The sequence below is a fragment of the Rhinopithecus roxellana genome, chromosome 10 (genome assembly GCF_007565055.1).
Source record: "Rhinopithecus roxellana isolate Shanxi Qingling chromosome 10, ASM756505v1, whole genome shotgun sequence".
Taxonomy (NCBI): domain Eukaryota; kingdom Metazoa; phylum Chordata; class Mammalia; order Primates; family Cercopithecidae; genus Rhinopithecus; species Rhinopithecus roxellana.
Window position 1 is genome coordinate 129,030,197 of NC_044558.1, and position 26,103 is coordinate 129,056,299.

Consider the following 26,103-nt stretch of genomic DNA (forward strand, 5'->3'; position numbering starts at 1 on the left):
GGCAACTGCATGCAAACTGAGAGGCCAGCCTTCTTCCAGCTCTTGGCTCTGCCATCCCAAGGGTTCTGCATTTCTGTCCATGGTCCAGGATAACTGATACATTTGAGATTGTGGTCTTCTTATTATCTTGGCATTCAAATGTCTTTTCTTTTGTATGATGGTAGAAAATGGGTAGTTTTTTCTCCATGTGCTTATTTGGCAAAATGAAAAGTTGGCAAACTTGTTCATGCTTCTTAACCTACACACGTCTATTCCCCCTTTTAAACAAAGTTTAAACAATTCTAAACTGATCCATGAAATTCAAGGTTGGAAACTATTGGCTTATTGTAAATTCAACATTCACATAGAAACTGAAACAATGAAATAGAAACATATGCTAAATTAACCCTCCTCCTTACATCTAGATATGATCACCATACCAACAGATTAACTGGAAATATATGAAAAAGGAATTTAATAACTGTGGCCATCTCCCGTTCTGTAATATAGAAATAACAGTAGCCGCATAATATGCTGGATCATTAAAGAATTTCAATATTATTCTAAAAAGATGTAGAAATTTGACAATAAGTTTTTCTGCATTATAGTACACTGTGCTTAAGAGAAAGGATTTTTTTTTCCCCCAAGATGGGGTCTCACTCTATCGCCAGACTGGAGTGCAATGGCACGATCCCGGCTCACTGCAACCTCCGCCTCCTGGGTTCCAGAGATTCTCCCACCTTAGCCTCCCGAGTAGCTGGGACTATAGGTGCGTGCCACCACATCCGGCTAATTTTTGTAATTCTAGTAGAGATGAGGTTTCACCACGTTGGCCAGGATGGTCTCGATCTCTTGACCTCATGATCCACCCACCTCTGCTTCCCAAATTGCTGGGATTACAGGCGTGAGCCACTGCGCCTGGCCAAGAGAAAGGATTTTAAAGCTAATTGCATAGGTTGAATCCTGGTACTGTTATTTAGTCGCTATTATCTGAGTGTCTCAGTTTCCTCATCTGTAAAATAAGGATACACACTTTAGATCAGTGGTTCTCAATCAGGGGTGATTCTCTTCACCCCCTCCCAGGGGACATTTGGCAAGGTCTGCAGACATGTTTAGTTACACCTTGTGGGCAGGGGTGTGAGACTGGCATCAGCTGGGTAGATCAGGGATGCTGCTAAACAGCTTACAATGTGCAATTCAGCCCCCACTATACAGAAACATTCAGCCCAAAAGGTCAATAGTGTTGAGGTTAAGAAGCACTACCTTATAGGACCGTTGGGATGATTCAGGTAAGTCAACATCTATGAAGCACTTGGAATAGTAAGCACTACTTAAATGTTGGCTACCATGATGACCAAGCTATGTGCTAAGAGTTTTATATAATGTTGTCATTTAAACAACCCATATTGAAGTATTGTTATCATCACTGTCTCATAGGTGACGAAAATGAGAATTAGGAGTGATTAAGTAGTTAACTTGACTAAAATAAACCCATGTTTTAAACACTACTTAAATTGACCCCTACATAACATGTAAATTTATAACACTGTTAAAGGAAGTCTACCTAAGTTTCCCTGTAAATTCACGTTATGCTATCTCCAAGTAGCCTGAATCTGAATAATCCAGACCAAACTTTCATCTTCCTTCATTGTGAAATAGAACTAATTCTAACAAAATTTCCATTTTAGGCGTTCTTCCTTTTAAAATGGGCTTCCTTATAAATGTCATACACATTGACATCCGTTACAGCTTCTTCAGTTATAACCTTAAAATGATAATCATATTCTCAGGATAACAACAACAACAAACCATGACACATGTTGCAACAAAGAATTTTTGTGTCATTCAGAGGCAGGAGTGTAGATGATGTTGCAATTTAGGGACATTTATAATGTGTGGTAAGAATGACTTGACAGATTGACTGAAATCTTTCAGAAATCATTAAGGAAGGAATCCCAGAAATAGAAGCACACTACAATAGTTAATTTTATTTGTTCAAGAGCTCATATTGCAAGCATTAAACCAAGCATAGGCTTTGATTCTGTGAGCCCAAATTCACATATTGAAGAAGATCAAAGCAAACTGCGATCCATGTACACGGATGAAAACTAAAGGCTCAGAGTTAATAACATTGTAGTTTTTAAATTTCTATAGCCTAGAGCCCAGTAGTCACAGGTCTTTTAAGTCCTTCTGGATGTCCCACAGGGTATCTGCACTTTTCTTGAGCTGAGCAACTTCATCATCCTTTAGCTTCTGGTTGATAACGCTGGTTAATCCTCGGGCATTGAGGATACACGGAAGGCTCAGGAAGACTTCATTCTCGATGCCATACATCCCCTGCCAGAACAAAGCATTGAGATTAAGACATGGAACTGTAACTAAAAATGAGCAAAGACAGGAGGCTGAGGCGGGAGGACTGTTTGAGCCCAGGAGTCTGAAGCTTCAGTGAGCTACGACAGTAGTACTACTCTGTAGCCTGGGTGACAGAGCAAGAACTCAACTCTAAAGAAGGGGAAAAAAAAAAATCAAAGGTCTGATGTTTCAACAGAAAGAATTGTAGGAAACTTGATAGGCATGAACTCATTCCCTCATCTAATTTTCATCACTTACAGGTCCACATTTCCCCAATACTTATGTTTTGAATTAGGTTTTATACATAGAATGTGCAAACATACACTATGAGAAAATTAGATATTTGTAAATAACAAGTACTTATTTAATTTTATTATATATGTATTTTATTGAACACTGCTCTTCTACTTAAAAACACTTTAATAAATTTTGATATATGAGTCTTCAAATTAAATTGCTTTTAATTGTGGTTCTTAATGGATTACTTTTTATGACATTTTAAGTTGCTTAAAGACTTTTAGTTAGGAAGAAATTTCAGGTGGTAGCCAACCTATGAGGTCCTGGGTAACAAACAGTTAAAGACCATTAAAAGGCAAGATGCTTGGAACGCCCAAGAATTGCAGAAACAAACAAAATTTCCAAAACACTTTACCAGTATGTGTGGGCAATTTATTCAGAGTCAATTTAACTATATAGATATTAAACATACCTTAACGTAAGTTTTTAAACTTCTAATTTCCAAAATTTTGTACACACACAAAACTAGACAGAATAAACAAATTCCTATATTTGTACCCGAAGACTCAGTAATTAGCTAATTATTGACACACTTGATTTACACTGACTTGTGGAAAATGACTCAGTTGTCTTACAAAATATTTTAATATACTTTCAGGTTTGTTTAAAAAATAATTAACTTCTACCTGTTTTGTGCATTTGCTCCACAGCTTTTGAATTAAACTGTATTTGCTAAGATACTAAGTGCTATATGAAAGGCAATCTAGAGTTTAGTACACCAACTTTAAATGAAACTCTATTACGCTTATTCAAATGATCAATACTTTAAGAATGTGCTAAGTAAAGATCCAGAGTTAATATTAATTATATAAAGAATGACAACAATCTATTGAATGTCTTAGATTCTGTAAGTTTTCCACCCTTGTTGTCCAAGACTTCTGTTGGAAAATGAGAATAGTTTACATAAATCCTTTAGAGACAGAAATAACCAAGAACTATGATTTTATCCAGTCTGGGTGTCTTTAAATGAATCTTTTTGTAGAATACAATGCAAGAAATCATATTATATTTTGTAGTAGTTTGTCTTACCTTTACCATTGTTGACACGGGATGAATCCTGGATAGATTTTTCAACATGGATTCAATAAGATCAGCCACACTTAATCCAATAGCCCAGTTGGTATATCCTTTTAGCTTGATGACTTCATAGGCACTTAAAAAAATTATAACAGACATCACTGAAATAAGACTCAATCATTACTGAAACCAGACCTGACTTTGACACCTGCTCTGTCTCTAACTATAATCTTGGGCAAATTATTTACCCTTTCTTGCCTTAGTGTTCCCTTCTTGAGTGTTAAATGAGTGAATATATATGTAAAATGCTTAAAACTGTAAGCACTACATGGTAAACACTATATAAATGCTTGGTAACTTTATTGTATAAGATTTATAAAGTCACTGTGGTAAAAATACCCATTTTCCAATCATTATTAATAAATTTGTAAACATATTTCCAAACACATAAAACCAGGAAACAATAAAAGTGAATGGACAAAATATATCTCAATTGTGAGGTCCCACTTGCCATTGTCACCTACCGTATTATAATCAACTAACTAATAAAAGTGGTAGGCCGGGCGCGGTGGCTCAAGCCTGGAATCCTAGCACTTTGGGAGGCCGAGACGGGCGGATCACGGGGTCAGGAGATCGAGACCATCCTGGCGAACACGGTGAAACCCCATCTCTACTAAAAAAATACAAAAAACAGCCGGGCGCGGTGGCTCAATCCTGTACTCCCAGCACTTTGGGAGGCTGAGACGGGCGGATCACGAGGTCAGGAGATCAAGGTAAGCCATAGTTTTCTCACTTGTAAAATAAAGGGCTACATTAATTGAAATTATAAAGACTCTTTCAACTTTTTTATGGTTCTTTTTCTTCACATATAGGTCAAATTCCGGGAAAAAAAAAATTACTAAAATTGAACAAAATCATTCTGTAATTGAGACATCAGTTAGTCTTGTTATTAAAAACTTAAACACTGTTAGCAATCAGCCAGCAAGTTTATTTATTTTGGCCAATTATGAAACCAATAGTGTCTAAGTTTACTTTTCTAAATAAATCAACCTTATTTGTTGAGAGGAGGCAATCTGAAGACTCCTCTCACTTGTTAATTCCACATTTTGCTCCTCTTACCTCTACAATAGTTTTGCTAGAGAAAACATTTACTTTCCCTAGGGAAACTGGCATAACAAGTTTGACCAGTGTAAAAGTCTTATCAGTTTCAAAAGCTTTCAAAAAGCTTTCAAAAAGTTTCAAAAGCTGCATAATTACTACATTAACAGTTTATCTGAGCAGACAGCCATGGAAAATGTTTATAATTCTATTTAAAGTGGAGCTGAAATTAATCATCTAAAATCAAGCTCCCTTTCACTTACCTTTCAACCACCATCTTATGCACTTCCTTCCAATTTTCACTATCATTGTCAGTTCCCATTTCTGGATTCAATTCCTGGAGAGAAACACCTGCCACATTCACGCCACTCCACACAGCCACTGTTTTTAAAAAAAAAAAAAAAAAAAAAAAAAAAAAAAAAAAAAAGGCATTGCAGATATTTCTGACATTATTTTAAAAAAAAAATCTTTTCTTCTTTTAGTTCAATTTCAGCTATGATGCAAGTTACTGAATATCAACTGGAACTGCTCCAATAAGTGACTCTCCAGTAGATTCCAGTATAATACTCCCCCAAAAGGCTGACATTTGTCTTCAAATAGCAACACGTCTGACCTTTTAACTGTCAAGTATTTTAGTGCAAAGCAGAATTGCTGTGTCAGTTACAGAGAAAATAAAAATCTTTGCTTCTCTCTAGGTGTGTGAAATCACAGGGATTCTAGTTGGGGACTATGCTAAACTTTTGGTTTGAGGAATGTTTAACTTTTCTCCTCCATATTTTTCTAATATATGCTCCTTTATTCTAGAGTAAAGAAAAAAATCCTAGAATAAAACTCAAATAAAGCATAATTATGAAAGTGGGGTAAAAATTACAATTAGGAGTCTACTTAATTTAAGGGAGAAGAGTATCAGAAAGAACTACACAAAACAGGGCTTTGAATTGGCCCTTAAACCCTAAATTATACGTTCCTTGGAGACCTTTGGAGAACACTGTAGACTCTGGAAATAAGAGCAAAAGTGTGGGGTAGAATCTAGTATGGTTGAAACAGATATGAAGGAAAAAGCTATTTATAGCTAAATAAGATCCCCTTTTAGTCCACAACTTCTGGCAAGTCAGGGTAATTGGATATTTTCACAATTTTTGATGAAAATTGTGAAATCAGCATAATCATGTCTAGTGAGCATGGTTTAATTCTCTTTTCATTTTACGTACACAATATAGATCAACATGAAAATTTTAAAAAAGATGTTTTGGGAAAAATAATAGCCATAACAGAATAGAACATTAGACAGGAATCAGAAGACATAATTCTAGTTGTAGATATGGCATTAACTAAAAGATCTTCAATGGCTACTTAACCTACTTTACCTTTTTTTTTCTCACTAAAATTAAACTTGAACTAGAGAACACGTAATATCACTTCTTATCTATAGGCCTAACAATGTATAAACTATACCCAGCATTTACTGAACTTTTGCTGTACACCTGACATTGTACTAAGTACTTTTTATATAGTACATAGGTGGCATAATTATCTTTATTTTATAGATGAGGAAACAGGTTCAGAGAAGTTAAGAACTTGCTAGTCACATTATCTTGTTAAGATGGGAGAGCCGAACTTAAAGTCACGGAGCCGACTTGCTAAAACCTTTCCATGCTCAAATTAACCTGATCAAGAGAGACACATAGGACCATTACAATTTAACCAGACAAAAATTCAGATGAGTCCTTGGAGGTAAAGAATTCTTGAATAAAGTGATATGATGTGTCAGAAAAAAAGTCAGCATTATTATATAAAAAAGCAGAAATAAATTATGCTATAACTTCAAGAACAAATTCTTATAACACCAAGATAAATCCTTTACTAAAATTGCATTTCAAACTCCCACTGAATTCAAAGGAAGATTTATACTTTGAGCTTATTGGGAGAAAACATTCCTTTACATATATGGCAGAAATGAATTCAGTCAAATAAAAGTATTATTTATCATCATTATTAACAAAATATTTTAAATTATTAGTTTCAATATTGCATGATTTTATTATTTTTTTTTACCATGAGCTTATTCAATATATTGTGGATAATAGATTTAGATCTATGAAACAGAATCAAAATTGTTCAAAAACAGTTTTACATAATATTGTTCAAAATATAAATATTAATTTAAATGAGAAAAATATTAATTTAAAACATTTATAATATAGTTTTTGTCTCAACACGAAGCACTAAAAAAAGTGTAATGTGATTTTAATGTTGCTCTTTTTGATTTACTAATTTATGTGTAATTCTTTAAGTTCCTAAAGAAAATATTTAGTTTTATCGTACAGTTTCTTACTACTTAAATAATTGATAGTTAAAATTAATAGTTCATTAAAAACAAAATTTCATTTGAGATAAGGTTTATTTTACTTATAGAAGAGTAGACACAAGTTATTTATAAGCTTTTGTTACGTAATTCATTCCTCCTTCAGCAAACACAATGGATGTAATAGCTCTGTCTACTCAAAGGGCCTACAAGCAAAGATATACCAGTAGCACAAGCACACCTATGCCCTAATCTTGGTTTCTAATGAGCATTCCTCACTAAAAGGAAATAGGGCTCGTTAGGGAAACAGCTGACTCTAGTGCTGGGCAGGGGAAAGTTCAAAATGAGACTGGTGCAACTTATTGTGCAAGAAAGTTCTCAAAAAATGATGGGAAACGTTAAGAAAAAAAAAAGACATAAGAGTCAGTTTGAAAAGCCTGGGACAACTTGAGCATTACAAATGATAGCGACAGAATATTTTGGACATGAGATAAAAATCTGAGGCCATACTGATATCAACAAATGAATAAATAAAGAGGGAAGAAGAAAAAGTTATGTCTTACAGTAGAGTGCAACTAATCAACATAGAATAAATGATGGAATTAGTAGATCATGTTTGACAACTACCATGGTAATAATTTATTCAACCACAAATCATTAATAGATGCTAAATTTAGTAGAGAAAAATTGATGAGGAATCATTTTCCTAGTCAGCATCAAAACATCTTCCCACAAATTACTCATAAATTACAAAGGAAAAGTAGTAACTTCACACAGAGTAACCTGGCAAAATACAACCTTAACTGAGTTATCACAATTAGTGCCACCAATTGTTGGCCACACTGACATTACATGACTTTGGATGTGATGCCATGAGAAAGCCAGAGGGTCATTTCTGTGGTATGTGCACCAAAAGTTCATAGCTCAACCTAATGATAAAGAAACAATTGGACAAATCTAAATTGATGGGCATTCCACAAAATAACTCACCTAACTTTTCAAACAGAGATAGACTGAGAAACTGTTCCAGAATGAAGGAGGCTAAGGAGATACAGCAGATGTAATGTGTGAGCCTAGAATGGATTCTGAATTAGGAAAAAAGCTTCAGAGGACATACTGAGACAGTTGGTAACATGTGAATAATGGACTCTGGATTAGATGGTATTGTTTCAGGGTTACATTTCCTGATTTTGGTAAGTGTACTGTGGTTATGAAAAAGAAAACCTTTGTTTTGAGGAAATACACAGTAAAGAACTTATGGAGAAAAAGGTGAGGGAACTGATTTATGCTTAATTGATCAGGGTAAAGATAGATGATAGATAGGTAGATAGATGAGAGAGTAAATGATAAGGCAATATGCAATATAACAGAAAAGTAACTACTATTTTTGCAACTCTTCTTAAATACAAAGTCCATAAAAATAAAATTTGAAATAAAATGAAAAATTCAAAATGATAAAACCAATATCGTAAGTAATTTTTTCTTTTCTTTTACCACTTGAGTCGCCATGTTCCCCCAAAATCCACCCATGGCAGCTGCTGGGATGAATGCCAAGTTTTTCAGCCATAAGGTAGCGAAATCTAGCAGAATCCAGATTACATCCACTTCCAATCACGCGGTGTTTGGGTAATCCACTTAGTTTCCAGGTAACATATGTAAGAATGTCCACTAAAAATTTTGGAAATAGTATATGTAAGTAAACCAAAACCAGCTTCGACTGTTAGGCAGCTTGGGGTGCCCTGGCTTCCCTTTACCCACTTCCCCATTCCTCAAATGAGATGTGGCCAGAAAGACGTAAATACTTTACTTTTCATTGTTAGAGGGAACAGGAACGAGAAAGACAAAAACAAGCTTTTAAGCCTTATATGAAGATGGCAAGACATGAAAAATGCAATACTGTGCTTTCACATTTGCATTATTATGTGAAACAAGAATACATAAGAACCTTGCAGATTCATTAACTTCAAGTTGAAAAAAAGGAAACGGGTTGAACCAGGTTGTCAGTTAAGTTTCCAACAGTTGTAACATTCTTAATTATGATTGTCATCATAATGATTACTAAACTTTCAAATCTTGCTACCATAAATTTTTCTGGGCATGAGGAATTCTTCAGTAAACAATTATGATAATACATAGTATGAAACATTTCTATTTAATAAAATAACATCTATGTCAGAACCTTTGCTCCAGCGTGGCATAGCCTTAAAACCACAGAGATAAAACTTCTGCTGATCCAGATAGGATCACAGCACTTGCAGGCTAAGATGTAAAAAGTAAAAAATGTGCACACAAGGAAGGTGAAGAGCTGAAAAGTTAATGCTGCAGCCTCCACCCCACACTACTCTGTAGACAATGGCTATGATAGTTCAAGGACATTTGGTACTGGATAACTTTTCCTTGCCAACTTTGGTTCAGTGGAAGTGACTCCCTGGAAAATCCAGCTGTGAAGCTATATCTACAAAGTTGCATAATTATTTAGTGATGCCTGCCTGAGGCACAGGATGCAGAACTTACTATGTGCCAGCTACTTGTCATTCCTACTCTACATCTACCTGGTGTGTGTGTATATATACATATACATATACATATATATATATATGTATATATATATATATATTTTTTTTTTTTTTTGAGACGGAGTCTTGCTCTGTCGCCCAGGCTGGAGAGCAGTGGCGCCATCTCGGCTCACTGCAAGCTCCGCCTCCCGGGTTCACGCCACTCTCCTGCCTCAGCCTCCCGAGTAGCTGGGACTACAGGCGCCCGCCACCTCGCCCGGCTACTTTTTTGTATTTTTTAGTAGAGACAGGGTTTCACCGCGTCAGCCAGGATGGTCTCGATCTCCTGACCTCGTGATCCGCCCACCTCGGCCTACCAAAGTGCTGGGATTACAGGCTTGAGCCACCGCGCCCGGCCTGGCACATATGTTTATGAGAAGTTTTATATATAAGACTGAACCATTTAATAAACTCTAATCTTGGTTTGCAGAGAATAAAAATATAGAAATAACCTCTGTACTCGCTGACTCTCAAGTCTCAATACTCAAGACAGGCTGGGCGCAGTGGCTCAAGCCTGTAATCCCAGCACTTTGGGAGGCCGAGACGGGCGGATCATGAGGTCAGGAGATCGAGACCATCCTGGCTAATACGGTGAAACCCCGTCTCTACTAAAAAATACAAAAAACTAGCCAGGCGACGAGGCGGGCGCCTGTAGTCCCAGCTACTCGGGAGGCTGAGACAGGAGAATGGCGTGAACCCGGGAGGCGGAGCTTGCAGTGAGCTGAGATCCGGCCACTGCACTCCAGCCTGGGCGGCAGAGTAAGACTCCGTCTCAAAAAAAAAAAAAAAATACTCAAGACACTGGGGAATTCCCCTAGCTCTTATTCACAATGTTTCGCTATGTGAAGTGTAAGAGATAATCAGTCTAGTTTATTTACTATTCTCTCAATGCACCCACTATGCTCACCAACATGCAGTAATTTTGGTGGCAAACTATAGACAAAAGCAGTATCAAATAGAGCACATTTTAGCTGTTAAGGCTAAAAAAGTGCATTCTTTCTAGTCAGAAGGTTTAATGTTCATCCTGTAGATGTTAAGTTAGCAAGGAAAGCAATTTTTAAGTCAGAGCATTTGGTGTTAGCATAGATTTGTCCATCAATTCAGTCTATTTCTATCTTTAAACCAGAATTGTTTAATGGCTTTCTTATATACTTCTTTTCAAAGGTGATCCGTTTCAATTCTGTATAATGGGATTTTCCAGAAAATGAAAGGTCAAATATGTTAGAATGTTTCTTATGAACTGAAACTACATTCGAATGCTTCATTCTCCATCCCAGGATAATCTTTTTAAAAAAGTTTTAAAAGCCTTAGAATCTATAACCAAGCCAGATGAAGCGAGAACATGACATTGCTTTACATAAAACTCTCATCACATTTTTTGAACATTTGGCCTGGGACAGAGGCATTTGTTTTGCAAACACCACTATTTAGGGCCAATAAAAGAAGACATGTAAATTGCTTCTGTAAATGAATACTGGGACTGATTTTAGTCCAAAACAATAACCACAAAAACACCAAAACACTGAACTTAACAGAACAGAGACTTAAAGTGTTACAATAATACCTGGGTTGGAAACCACAATTATGATGCAATCAGGACTGTACTTGACAATCTGAGGAATAATGAATTTGAAGACATTAACATTTCTCTGCACCAGATTGAGTCGACTCTCCCCTTCTTGCTGACGGACTCCTGCAGTTACCACTACAATCTTAGAATTGGCAGTCACAGAATAATCTTTAAAAAGAAAAGGCAAAAACAGGTACTTTAAATGCAACTCTTCATTAAAACATATCCTATATGACATGCTCTAAAAGCCTAACCATACATAAGCTTCTAGAACATATATGTGAATTAAGTTTTCTGTATTGTAAGGGCTTGAAGTTCAATGTTCCTGTGGCTTGTTTTTTCTCCCTTGAGCTACACTGCAATAATCCAAACACCAAACTGCCTCAGAAAATAAAGGAAATAAAGATGACCCCAAAGTATGGTTTTGGCTACGAATTCAATGAATTGTCAGGAATAAAATGAAGTGTAAACAGTGACTCCAATAGGTAGACATCAAAAAAAAAAAAAAAAAAACCAACCCAAAACCAATCAATTTTAAGTTACTTTTATTTTATCTTAAAAAGTTAAATTTAGGGCTGGGTGCGGTGGCTCAAGCCTGTAATCCCAGCACTTTGGGAGGCCGAGGCGGGTGGATCACGAGGTCAGGAGATCAAGACCATCCTGGCTAACATGGTGAAACCCCGTCTCTACTAAAAAAAAAAAAAATACAAAAAACTAGCCGGGCGTGGTGGCGGGCGCCTGTAGTCCCAGCTACTAGGAGGCTGAGGCGGGAGAATGGCGTGAACCCGGGAGGCGGAGCTTGCAGTGAGCGAGATCGCGCCACTGCACTCCAGCCTGGGTGACACAGCGAGACTCCGTCTCAAAAAAAAAAAAAAAAAAAAAAAAAGAAAGAAAGAAAGAAAGAAAAAGAAAGTTAAATTCAGGAAGGGAGGGAAGGCACTCAAGTGTTTGGTTTGGTCTGGAAACTAAAACTTGGATTTCTAATAATATTTTTTAGGAAGCTTATTCGCTTTTTAGCACTGCAAGTTCCCCTAGAGATTTCATTTTTTGCTTAAGTGTATCCTTTTTCAAAATACATGGATATCACGATTTGATGTGGTCATTTGACTCAACAGCTATGGATGATTTGCATAATTAAACTGGGTTACAATGTGGCTTTTGATGGTTAATACTTTGTCAGGTTCCTCTCCCTAAAATGGAAGTAATTATAGTCCCTACATTTCCTAAGGTTGTTGCAAAGATGAAGATGAAATAATATGTGCAAAGTGTTTCACACAGTACCCAGAATGTTACAAATTTATAAATAATAGCTACTATTTAGTTTATTCAAGGCATTGAAATTACTTTATACCAATACTTTTGGGGTCTAAAACATGCTGGTTCTCAGATACATACAATAAGCCGTTATAATACAATAGCCCAAAATGTTACATATCAAATGTGTAGAAGGTATGTGGGAGAGGGTTACCAGAAGTGATACTTGAGTTTAACCTTGAAGATAAACTGGACCCAGAAGAAAAGAAACTGCCAACACCAGATTCACCAGGATGGGAAGACTAATTTTATAATAGAGACTGAAGGGAAAGCATCTGCTTTAGGATAAAGATAACTAGTGTGGCAGTGTGGAATACATAACCATTTTCTACATATACTTCCAATGGGAAAATGTCAATTTGCTACGTGTACATTTTAGTAGTAGCAAGTGGGTTTCTAGAAATGGATGAAAGAAAATTGGCCTATAGAAGTGGTAAAATAAGCCAAACAATGCTATAAATCCAATTTGTTATTTCCTGTTGGTGACATATCAGTGATCATTTCTGGCTACCAAACTCATTTTAGGTAGCTGTCCATTAATAAGCAAATATAAAATGTATGAGAAATAAAAAGTAGAATATGGTAGACAAATAAGAAGAGCAATAAGAGCTTTTAATAAAATGAGGGAAAAGGGGGAAATATTTTATAATTATATAACAATTTTGCAATAATTTGAATTTACTAAACTAGATTATAAATATCTTATTGACAGTTATTGAAATAACTGTTCCAAAACTTTTCCTACTTACAAATAAATCTATTATGCTGTAAGATGCATTCCAAGTGTGTTTTTGGGGGCATGAAAAAATATTAGATCACTTTAGGCATTAAGTGAAATTACCTTTATCTGCCACAATTTTAGGCGTCTGAAGAAATAAGCTCCCATGCTGCAGATCCATCATTTCTCCTTTAAGCTTATCTTCCAAAACATCCACAAGAGCAAGTTCATCAGCCAGAGACTGTAAACGCAAAAACAGGCATTAGAACCCTAAGCCACTCTAGGATGCCTCAGCTCACAATCTAACCCAAAGAAAGATCTTTAACATGCCTAAGCACCAAGGTCTAAACATCTTGGGAATTTTACCATGAACTTAGATATTCAACAAGGATTCAGTTCACATGGTACAAACTATACTTTAAGATCACGTAGACTTAAAGATTCATTAGGAAGCCAGCTTCGTTCAGGAGTAGGCCTACTGAATACAAGTCTATATATTAAGCGGGAGGGAATGGTGAAAACAAAAATACACTGAGGCCCAGAAACAACCTTGGGCAATGTGTCCATCCTTGAGGTCACCCCAATTTGGAGGCTTTCTGAAAGGGTAGATTTGGCTTATATCACCGGGATTTGAAACCCAGGCTAAAGCTTGGAATTTTCAGGGTGGCTCTAATCCACTCAAATGTCTTGGTGGGGAAAGGAAGGAGAGTTTTATGGGCAGAAGAATCTAGCACTGGGAGGTTTCTTCATGAGATCACTCCAAATCTGTGCCTGAGATTTGTCCAGTCTCAGATTTCTTTTGTTTTCAATTCCAATTGTCATTCTCTGTACCCCACTCAAAATACAATCTAAAGTAATGAATATACTATTTAATCTTGATCTGGAGTCATAATTTTTTTTTTTTAGACAGAGTCTCACTCTGTTGCCCAGGCTGGAGTGTAGTGGTGCAATTTCAGCTCACTGCAATCTCCACCTCCCAGGTTCAAGTGATTTTCCAGCCTCAGCCTCCTGAGTAGCTGGGATCACAGGTGCATGCCACCATACCCAGTTAATTTTTGTATTTTTAGTAGAGATGGTGTTTTGCCCTGTTGTCTAGGCTGTATTGAACTCCTGACCTCAGTCAATCCACCCACCTCGGTCTCCCAAAGTGCTGGGATTACAGGCCTGGCCTGGAATAGGCAGCGCTGGGCCTGGAATTATTAACTTTTTAAATGTTCTCAGAATGTCTACATAAAAGTGAAAGAAAAAAAGGAAAAAAAAGGTGGTTGGTTTACACGCATCTAAGCAACCTTTCATCTATGAAATTCCATTATCTTATGGAAACTATAATTTATGAACTATTTATAAAATGGTTATCCCTCCTATTGAAACATCACCAGAGTCCTTGCTTTTACTGTTGTTATGGCTGTTAGCAAAAATATCAGCTAAGTAAAATATTTCAATTCTGGGTCCCAGTTTAAAATGCCATTACAGTCATTCCTGAATATATGATCCTCAAGGGATTGGTTCTAGGACCCCCGAGTGTACCAAAATCTGGGCATAATCAAGTATACAGAAAGGACAGTACTCACAGGATGCAAAAGACTCTCTGTATATGTGGGTTTCGCATCCCCTGAATACAGTATTTTCAATATACTTTTGGCTGAAAAAAAAAATCTGCCTGTAAATGAACCAGCCCATGCTGTTCAAGGGTCAACCTCTTCTAAGAATAGTAGTGTGATCAGCTACACAGGTGAAGGGTATTAATGGAGAAGTGGGGAACGGGGGTGTGGGGGGCGGGCGGCGGGTAAGTAACTGGAGTTCAGGAAGCACTTTGAAGAATAAGGTGGAGTAGCACAGGCGGCAGGGGCCACCAGAGGGAGATGCAGCAGAGAGTTGGGAGACAGCCAATAAGAAAAGTTGACCTACTTAGCTTGCTAGATAAAGCAAGTCTCGCTCCCGGTAGGACAATGAATAAACACTGTCCTCTGTTGCTAAAATGTAAGTGGCTGCCTGGTCTCATGAAGTAAGTTACAGTGGGCTTGTTTGTGAGGGTTTCTCTAAGACTGAGGTCTCCCAATGATCGAATGTGTCCTTAACCCTGAGCAACCAAATTACTTGCATATTTTTGAAATGACCACTCTGTGAGCTGGGGATCAGGTACAAAACATTTCCTCATTTCCATGTATATCAAATACTGGCATGAATTTTTATCCATTTTTCCTTAAAGACGTTTTGACACCTTTAAAGCTGCTTTTGTTCTTTGCAATCTCTGATAAGAGCACACAAAGTTCTCATTTGTGTTTTTTAGGTCCTAAATTAATGCAATACAACTTGATAATATCTATAATGATTCTATTAAGGTACTGAGCACTGGGAATATCACTCTTATTTTAGTAACATCACATGCGTGCTGCTGAAGTCAACAGGGCAAAACAATTTAGTGCTTAAGTAGAAAAGGATGTCACAGGATCTCAGATCCTGTCTCTTTGTTTCAGTGGGTGTAGAGAATTGCCTGAGAAGTGCATTCGCGGCTGAAAAGGAAGGAAGAGATCCAACACTTAAATAATAATTGTTTAACACTGAATTTAGCTGCATCTGCAGCACTGAGTATCACCCAAATCCAGAGGCGTGCAAATAGAAGATGTGTGCCTAAGTACTCGTTGTATTGTTTGGCTTAAATAAATCTCCCTCTGTATTCACACATTTATAAAATGAATTGACCATACATATATTTCACTTAAGCTGTAAGTGTGTTTATAATGTTTGAAATTGTAAGGTTTAGATTAACTGCAAAATCAGTATTCTTACTATGGATCAAGGTCACTTAGATACCAAGAATACCACTGTTGAAAGCTTGCTTAATATATCACTAAAATGGTGTGGTTTTTTTGTTTTTTGTTTTTGTTTTTTTTTTCTTTTTGAGACGGAGTCTCGCTCTATCGCCGGGGCTGGAGTGCAGTGGCCGGATCTCAGCTCACTGCAAGCTCCGCCTCCCGGGTTCACGCCATTCTCCTGCCTCAGCCTCCCGAGTAGCTGGGACTACAGTCGCCCGCCACCTCGCCCGGCTAGATTTTTTGTATTTTTTTAGTAGAGACGGGGTTTCACCGTGTTAGCCAGAATGGTCTCGATCTCCTGACCTCGTGATCCGCCCATCTCGGCCTCCCAAAGTGCTGGGATTACGGGCTTGAGCCACCGCGCCCGGCCTAAAATGGCTTTTAAAAACGTATTTATTTTTACTCTACTTCTGTGACAGACTTAACAAAAAGGCTAAAGTCCTGTGTGGACCCGACACAGACATATATTCTCCCTCTTCCACTACCACCAGTGCCTTAATATTTGGGATAGTTTCATTTTTACTTCTAAGTGTTGGCCAGGTGTGGTGGCTCATGCCTATAATCCCAGCATTTTGGGGGGCCGAGGCAGGCAGATCACCTGAGGTCAGAAGTTTGAGACCAGCCTGGCCAACATTGTGAAACTCTGTTTCTACTAAAAATACAAAAATTAGCCGGGCATGGTGGCATGCACTTGTAATCCCAGCTACTAGGGAGGCTGAGACAGAAGAATCACTTGAATCCGAGAGGCAGAGGTTGCAGTGAGCAGAGATTATGCCACTGTGCTCCAGCCTGGGTGACAGAGTAAGACTCTCTCTCTCTCAAGAGAAAAAAAAAATATATATATATATCTCCTCCAAGTGTTTATTTAGTATGCATACAATTTTGCGGGAGGAAAAGGTATAGCCTTTCTCAAATAATTAGCTAAACGGATAAGTGCCATTTATTCAAGTTTATTTCTTCCTCTCTGAAATGCTACTTCTACATTATTATTAAATACTATTTGAGCATGTTTCTGGCTGAAATACCAAAGGTGGGTTGTACAAATACCAAATTTTCATTATGTTTTACTTTTAAGCCAAGTCTTGCATTGCAAAAACTACTTTGCAATTTGTCGTTGTACCTACCTTGCTCCTCTTAAGAGCTTTGTTATACTGTGTTTGTCCACAAGAACATGGCTACAGTTGACTGAAGCAAGGCTAAACACTCAAGCCAAAGACAGACTTAGAAGCTAAGGATTTATGATAATCTTGCCTCAAAGCTCTTCCTGACCCCTATGACATGATGAGTTCGACATTCAGATCCTCCTGTCTTGGTGGTTAAAATGCAGAGTCTGAGATGGATAATGGGGCAAAAGTAAAGTCTGGCAGTAGAAGATAAAGCCATGACCAAAGTTTGACAAAATATGAGTGCAGTTTACAAGTAACAGCAGAAGTATTCATTTATTTATCATTTAAGTGCCTGGCATTATCCTGCTACTCAAGTATACAGTTACCATAAAGTCTCTGCTGCCATGGAATGTATCAGGAAGGAAATAGGAATTAAACAACAAATCAGGCTAATCTCTGAAGGTAGAAATGCTCTTAAGAGCATAAGGCAGGAAGATGTTGAAGCTACTGGGAAGGAAGTTTACTTTTATATCGGAAGGCAAGGACGGCCTGCCTGCACAGGCATGCATTTGCAGTAAGATCTGAATGATAGGAAGGGGTCAACCCTGTGGCCTAGGGAAGAACATTCCACGTGAAGGGAAATACAAGTAAAAGAGTTTAAGCAAAAATGAGATTGGCATTTGGGCGGCAGAAGAAAAATAGAAGAGATGAAGTCAGAGACAGTACCATCACGTTGCACTGGCAGGTCTGCTGCCTCCCTGTGTATGGTGCCCCTGGAGTTGTGTGTTCCATTGCTTTGCTCTGAGAAACAGGCAGGGAGGGATCTGTGAGGCCTCATGGGATTTTATGTTATGTGCGTAGCATATGTGCACTGTAAAATGACTGGAGAGTTTTAAGTAGGGGAGCCACTAGTTTTATGAAAGCTCTCTATGGTTATTATATAAGCAACGGGCTGCAGAGAGTGGGCAAAAGTAGAAGCCAAAAATAACGAAGTCTTCGTACGGTGCGACACTGTACTAGGGAGCCTTAGTGGGCTTCCAGAATCTAGCTAATGCGTGTCCCTCCTCAACCTCTCTGATGCTATACTTTTATTTAATGTCTGGGGGCAAACTACACCATCTATGAGCTCAAAAAGGCCAGATGTGGCATTTACTGTCTGTGTCATCTTGGGTGTTTGGTTTTTGTTTTTTTCAACCATACGATATAGATGACAATATCCTCTGACAGGTTACAGAAAGGAATAAATGAAGTAATATACAAACACCCACATGCAGAGTTATTTTCCTTTCTCTATTAAGCTAGTGGGATTTCTAATCTTTACCACGTATTAACACAATTTTGAACCATTAAAATAATATTTAGACATTTTTAATTGGTAAAATCATCTTTCAACAAGTCAGTCATTCTTTCCTGTACTTATAGTTTCAAAAATATTCTTTGTTAGATAGTCTTCACATAATTTCTAAGGCAATGTACTCCATTTTGCAAAAGATAAAGGGAAAAGAATGCTAGGTTGAAAAACAGAAATCTGGGCTGGGTGCGGTGGCTCACACCCGTAATCCCAGCACTTTGGGAGGCCAAGAAAGGCAGATCATGAGGTCAGGAGTTTGAGACCAGCCTGGCTAACACGGTGAAATCTTGTCAGGAGTTCGAGATCAGCCTGGCTAACACAGTGAAATCCTGTCTCTACTAAAAACACAAAAAATTAGCCGGGCGTGGTGGCATGCGCCTGTAGTCCTAGCTACTCAGGAGGCTGAGGCAGGAGAATTGCTTGAACCCAGGAGGTGGAGGTTGCAGTGAGCTGAGATCCCGCCACTGCACTCCAGCTTGGGAGACAAAGCGAGACTCTGTCTTAAAAAAACAGAAAGACAGAAATCATAGTCTCTGAATCTGAACATCCCAACTGTGGTAGCAGCAGGGGCTATTCTCTCAAGCCCTCGAGTTGAGCCAAAGTGTTATATAACTCCAGGCACAGTCTCAATTAAATTATTTACTGAAGAGAATTTAAAATTTATGATTACAACATCATAGAGGTACTTCTTACAGAATCATGATAGCTCAGATATAGTTTCCTGAAAGGCCCAAATTTTGAGATTAACAGAAGGAAAGAAAAATCTCTAGCTAGTATTTAATGAATACATTTATTTTTTTCTAAATGCCCCAACAGTAGCATTGAATAAAATGAAAATTGTAGAGTCACTATGGTGAAGACTTCAGAGCCCTGGGTTCAAAATACAGCTCCACCACTGCCACATGTGACACTGTGGACAGGATCGTTAAGCATCAGCCATCTCATCCAACAGCAAGTATATGAACAGTTCCTCTCTCCTAAGGTTGTTTAAAATAAAGCATTTTATCTCTGAACATGGCACATACTCAATGTTTTTTTCAAAAGGATGTAAGCTGGAATACTTTGTTTTTATTGGCATGAACAGTGAGCATGAAATTGTGGTTATTTCAATTCCCTGTAATCTGAGGGAGCTGCTATCCTAAATGATAGTTACCTAGTCAATTGAAACTAGCTAGAAGGAAACACAAAAGGATAAAATGTTCATTGGTGTGCACTACGTTTTTTAGCTTATTTTTTTAGTAAGTGTTTCTCGGTAAAGATTCAGTTTGCTGCTTTAGAATTTAAACTTTGAAAACAGAAATGTGCTTGGTTAGGGGTTATTCAGGCAGCCTTTACATATGATACAAAGGGACAGTGTGTTCTCCTGAAGGCAAGGCAGCATTTTTGTTTTTGTTGTTCCTACATTTAAGGCAGCCATCAGAAGAAATAAGGAATCAATTCAGTGAGATAAATAAGAAAAGGGCGTCTTTCCTCAAAAGTCTTTGACAACTAAAGAAAGCTTAACTGTGGTTTGAACTACAAAGGATACATATGAGGTAAGGCAAAAAGCCTATGGAGGTATATAAGAAAAACTGAAGTGGAAGGTGATAACAGTATAGTATTAGTGTTAAATCTCCTGATGTTGATAATTGCACTTATTATCTCAGAACATGTTCTAAGGAAATGTACTCTAAAACAGGGGTCCCCAAAACCAAGGTCACGGGTCAGTACTGAATCTAGAGAATCTAGCTAATGCCTGATGATCTGAAGTGGAACAATTTCATCCTGAAACCATCCCCTCACCCCACATCTGTGGAAAAACTGTCTCCCACAAAACTGGTCACTTGTGCCAGAAAGGTTGGGGACTGCTGCTCTAAAGGACTTGGAAGTAAAGGGCATAATATCTGCAATTTATTTTCAAATGGTTCAGAAAAAAAGCCATCTATAGATTCAGACACATATATCGTGGACATCTATATCTATTTCTATAGATCTCTGTATCTACAAATCTATCTACCTATGAGCATATATATATATATACACACACACATACACATATGTGTATGTATGTATATATGGTGAGAGAGCATAAATAACAAAATGTTAAGAACTGGTAAATGTCGGTGAAGTATTTATGAAAGTTTTATTTTTTTACCATTCTTACAAATTTTCTGTAAATCTGAAATCATTTCAAAATAAAACCAATAGGTAAAACTTTCAAGGGCTTAACAGAACATTCCCACAAGCTCACAAAGCCATGCATGCACAGAGTACTTATTAATTAAAGGAGGGAAAGGGATCTTTGCAGTAGAGAAGGCTTGCTGTGACCACTTGAACCAGGGGATTAAGTTCAGCAGTAATGAGACAAGTTGAACATCATGTGTCTCCTGACTGTCTGCACAAAGGAGGACATGACATCACCTAGTTCCAATCCCACCCAATAAATTCAACCCGAGCTGAATTACAAGAAAACATCAGACAGACAAACTGAGGGACATTCTACAGAACTCACCTGGATGCTACAAAAATGTCAATGACAGAAGAAACAAAGAAAGGTTGAGTAACAGTTCCAGATTCAAGAAGAAGAGACATGACAAGTGTATGAAACACATGATCTCGCACTGAAGTGAAAATAGCTATAAATGGCATGATTTTGAGATTTTTGACAACACGGAGAATTTTAAATGTTAATAGTGTATGCTGGATGATCGTATTGCATCAGTGTTAAATTCTCTAAGTGCAGTCACTATTACGGTCACATAGGGAGAATATAATTCTTTTAGGAGATACATGCTTAATTAAATATTTAAAAGTGAAGTGGGATTACATCTACAACTTCAAATTGTTCAGGAAAAAAAGAACTATTTTAGAGATATAATAAAATTCCAAGGTGCCCAAAGAAACTGTGTACACATGCTGAACTTCTCTATCATCTATGGTGTTCTTGAAACATACCTTTCCCAGAATGCTGATAGCACACGCCATACCAACTTGTCCAACACCCACTACAGTGATCTTATTGTTTGGGACTGTCGTCTCTTCTTCCGCAACTGGTGCAATGAGTTTTTCCTTAAGAGTTGCCATTTTGCACTGCAAGAATCAAAACATTACACATATATCTGCATATGAAATTCAAATAGAGATCATCCTTAAAATGATACTGTTGCAATTTTGAACTCAAGTACAACTTAAAATCCGCCTAATGATATTCTAGAAAGCAGAATGTATTTTAAAGAACCATGAGGCCGGGCTGGGCGTGGTGGCTTTTGCCTGTAATCCCAACACTTTGGGAGGCAAAGGCAGCCGGATCGGGAGGTCAAGAGATTGATACTATCCAGGCCAACATGGTGAAATCCCGTCTCTACTAAAAAATGAAAATTAGCTGGGCATGGTGGCGCACGCCTGTAGTCCTTCCTAACTACTGGGAAGGCTAAGGCAGGAGAATCACTTGAATCCAGGAGGCGGAGCTCGCAGTGAGCTGAGATGGCACCACTGCACTCCAACCTGGCCACAGAGCGAGACTCCGTCTCAAAAGAAAAAAAAAAAAAAAAAAAATCATGAGATCCATTTAATGGAAGAATTCATTTAGCTAAAAACTTTCATGAAGCCCATTAGAACTGGATTTCTTCCTTCACCCTATGAGTCCATGCATTTAGTAGGTTGTTACTATTTCTGGCTAAAAACCTGTGAATATTTGTGTGTAAATGAGCTAATTTGCTTCCCCTATGAAGAATGTATATGTAACTATTATGTAAACTAAGTTTGGGTCTAGTATTAACTCATATTTAAGCTTGGATAAAAAGAATAAATGGCCAATTTTGAACATAATTTCCACTATTAATGATTATTATCATTCTTGGAAGACAGGGATTGATTCTTCTACTTTGTCTCACATAAAATGTGTTACAGTGTACTGGACATGGAATGCATACTTAATGCATAGTGACTGTAAAATGGCAATGAATAATTTTTATGCAAAGTCTGCGAAAACATCAACCTGAATTCCTTTTAGGGTACCTAAGAAGCTTCTTGGAAAGTAGACATCGTCCTTTCAGGGGATCTCATTAGGAGACAATCAGTCTCTAAAACAGTTTCTGTCTAACCATCCAAATTAAAGACCCCCAAAATGTAAAAAGAAGAAAAAAAGCCCCGAAACCTGTTGGAAAATGAATGATCTGCACAGTAACAAATGTTATCTGTGCCATCGGATAACCAGATGTTTTCTAAGTAACTGAAAAAAACAGCAAAACTTACAGAAATAAACATCAATTCCATGGCAATTTATAGTACACTAAATATATACTACCCTGCCTTCTTGAACAGAGAACACAGATGGCAAATAAGCCTTTTCTTCATAATTATTACTTATAATTTTAGTAACCCATTGTAATGTCCATTATTTTCACTTGGTTTTTACTTTTTATGTCAGACTCTGTCGCATCTGAGGCCACCATACCCGTCTCAAACTGTACCAGTGCTTCCCAGTCTAGTTTTTAATTCTAATCTGCAATGGACTAAGCAATAAGCCTAGTTTATTAACTGTATATGTAAAGTAAGAGTTAGCAGGACTGAGTTGGAATAAAGTATCTGAATTTGGAGACAACTGTGTAACAACTATTGTCTTATAGCTACTTTTTTTCCAAAAAATATTTCCTCCCATCTGTAAGGATAAATTAAAACGAGATTCTTCCGCCTTTACATATCATACTTACAGTTTCCTAGTGGATGCTAAAGAGAGAAGAAAGATGCAATGTTGTGCAAGTGTCTCCACAAATAGATGACCTTAAAATGAAATAAATTCAGCCAGGGCCTGCATTTTAAGCAGGCTCAGAAGAATGCTGCATCTCTTCTTGAACGAAGGACACACATGGATAGTTGTTCTGCCCTTAAATTTATTGTTGTTAGATGGTCTGTTTACGATGATTTTGGCATATAGGGGGCTCAGGAAACAGTGGAAAATGAAAATCCAGAAACGGGCCGGGCGCGGTGGCTCAAGCCTGTAATCCCAGCACTTTGGGAGGCCGAGACGGGCGGATCCTGAGGTCAGGAGATCGAGACCATTCTGGCTAACACGGTGAAACCCCGTCTCTACTAAAAAAACACAAAATACTAGCCGGGCGATGTGGCAGGCGCCTGTAGTCCCAGCTACTCGGGAGGCTGAGGCAGGAGAATGGCGTGAACCCGGGAGGCGGAGCTTGCAGTGAGCTGAGATCCGGCCACTGCACTCCAGCCTGGGGGACAGAGCGAGACTCCGTCTCAAAAAAAAAAGTAAAGAAAATCCAGAAACGGTGGCTATCTAAATAGATTCGTTGTTCTGACAGACCTTTTAACTTAGAAAACTTCAGGAAGTACAATTTAAAGGCTCAAGTCAGATTTTCTTTCAGATATTTCTGGAGAAGGTGCTTTTCTTTAATTTTTCCTTAAAAGGAGTTTTAAGAAATGAGAAGAAAATGGTCTGCATGATATACATGCCTGTGCCAACATCAGAGCGCAGGCTGTAAGGAACAAGAACGACAAACGGGCCAGGCGCGGTGGCTCATGCCTGTAATCCCAGCACTTTGGGAGGCCGAGGCGGGCGGACCAGGACGTCAGGAGATCGAGACCATCCTGGCTAACACGGTGAAACCCCGTCTCTACTAATAATACAAAAAAAAAAAAAAAAAATTAGCCAGGAGTGGTGGCGGGCGCCTGTACTCCCAGCTACTCGGGAGGCTGAGGCAGGAGAATGGCGTGGACCCGGCACGCGGAGGTTGCAGTGAGCCGAGAGAGATCGCACCACCGCACTCCAGCCTGGGCGACAGAGCAAGATTCTGCCTCAAAAAAAAAAAAAAACAAAACAAAAAAAAAAGAACGACAAACGGTAAAAATTTGTCTCTGAGTCTTGGTCCCTTATGTCTCCTCACTGCGGTGGATATAAATCATAAGAAATAAACGAGTGCCTTAATTTCAGGAACAAAGATCTTCTTTGCAGAATCTTTCTCACTGTAAAGATTCAGGTTTTGCTTTTGAATTCCTCCCCTCCCCCCATCCCCCAGGCCTTTACTGCAGCTTGTACTGCTCGCGGCGCGCACAAACCATCTCCTCCTCAGGGCACAGGCAGCAAACAACAGCAGATCACAAGGGCAGGCAGAAGGTAGAGATTTCCCCGAGTAAGGTCTGTGGGGACAAGTCTAGGACTTCTTTACTTGGAGAACCCAAGGCTGGTAAAGTAAACGAAGCACCTAAGCATCAAGAAAAGAGGCCCTGCAGGAAAGAACTGGCGCACAGCTCCCGGAAAGGCTGAGAGCCGGGTAAAGATAAGTACAGCGCCAAACGTGCTGGTCATCTAGGTGCCTTTCTCCTCATCCCAGCGAGTGCAGGGGCATTTCTCTATTACCTTGGTAGTAGATTGAAATATTCGAGGTAAATATCGTCCAGCCTTCACAGGCCACCTGATTCCGTCCCCCTCCCCCAGCTACTCGGGCACGTGTCCCGACTCCCGCCAGCAGGCCGTGGGGGTGATGTGGCCGCCATGAACCCACCAAGGACAAGCAGGGCCCGGTTTTAGCTGCAAATGCAACAAGTCTCTCCCCTGATAGAACTCCCCTGAGCCGCCGCTGCTACCCTCTGCCTTTCTGCTCCTCCGCTAGGGCACGACCCGCCCTGCGCCCCAAACCGAGCGGCAGAGTCAGGGCCCGAGGCCGGATGCTCAGAGCTAAAGGCCACGGAGGAGAGATGTGCTTCTTCCTCCTTCCCGCGGCTCCCCACAGTTACTCCCCCGCACGTCCCACCAGCTTGTCTGTGAGCCAGAATTCAGGATCCTGAGCCGAAACCTACCAGGAGAGGGAAGGCGCTGGAGACCTCTGTAACAGCAGCACTGCGGAGAAGACAATGTGAGCTGCGTGCGTCTCCTACGACGCCGGCTCTGCAAGGAGGGAGGAGGGGGCGGGGCCCCACAACCTCCGCAGCCTCTTAGGTTTCTCCATTGTGATTGGAAACCCGAGCACCGCCTACCCCTCCCCTCGGCTCGCTCAATCCCCTTCAAGGACGAGGGCTCAAGTGTGCACACTCTCTCCCCCACCCTCGAGATAAGGGGGTCACCTTCCAGAGGCCTCCGCTCTTAGCTGGTCTCACATCTCGCAGGCTCTTCAATGCGGAGGCCACGTTATTTCTAAAACTTGCCCATCCCCGACTCCTCTAGATATTAACAAAATCGATTAGATTTTGTTCGATTAGATTTAGTACAAATAGAAATAAATTTCTATGTTGCATTTCAGTTAAACTTTAAAGGACTTAAAAAATACATCTGAATTTAGATCATCTCCGTTTTAAAGTTCATTTGGTGAAGATGACTATTTTTTTCAACCTGTTTCAACAAACACGCACTGATTGCTTACTCCTTGCCTGACAAGACCAATGAGGCCTGGTCCCTGACTTCTGAAGTTCCCCTACAATTCCACCTGGTCTCAAGGTCAGGCTTTGCCCTCTAGGGGAAATGGTGGGAACATTAAGTGAGATGCACTTTCTTTTTTAGTCCCTGATCGACTCCAGAGCTGGATGTTGTCATTCATTCCGTCTTCCACACTCAGTTAGTGCTTGGTACCTAAATATATAACATTGATGAATAAATGAATGAATGATAAACTGGAGGAATTCTGAAGAGTCTG

The 26,103-nt window shown here is 38.9% G+C and overlaps 1 protein-coding gene across 1 annotated transcript; it reads right to left on the reverse strand.

The window, feature by feature from the left end:
• Positions 1-1,947: 1,947 nt before the first annotated feature.
• On the reverse strand, positions 1,948-25,396 carry LDHB (lactate dehydrogenase B). Its single transcript, XM_030938578.1, has 8 exons — positions 25,274-25,396; positions 21,413-21,547; positions 13,329-13,446; positions 11,168-11,341; positions 8,543-8,716; positions 5,007-5,124; positions 3,658-3,781; positions 1,948-2,316 (listed from the first exon to the last, which is right to left on the reverse strand). The coding sequence occupies exons 2-8, from the start codon at positions 21,539-21,541 to the stop codon at positions 2,149-2,151; spliced, it is 1,005 nt and encodes a 334-aa protein (XP_030794438.1). The 5' UTR covers positions 21,542-21,547; positions 25,274-25,396; the 3' UTR covers positions 1,948-2,148.
• Positions 25,397-26,103: the final 707 nt, after the last annotated feature.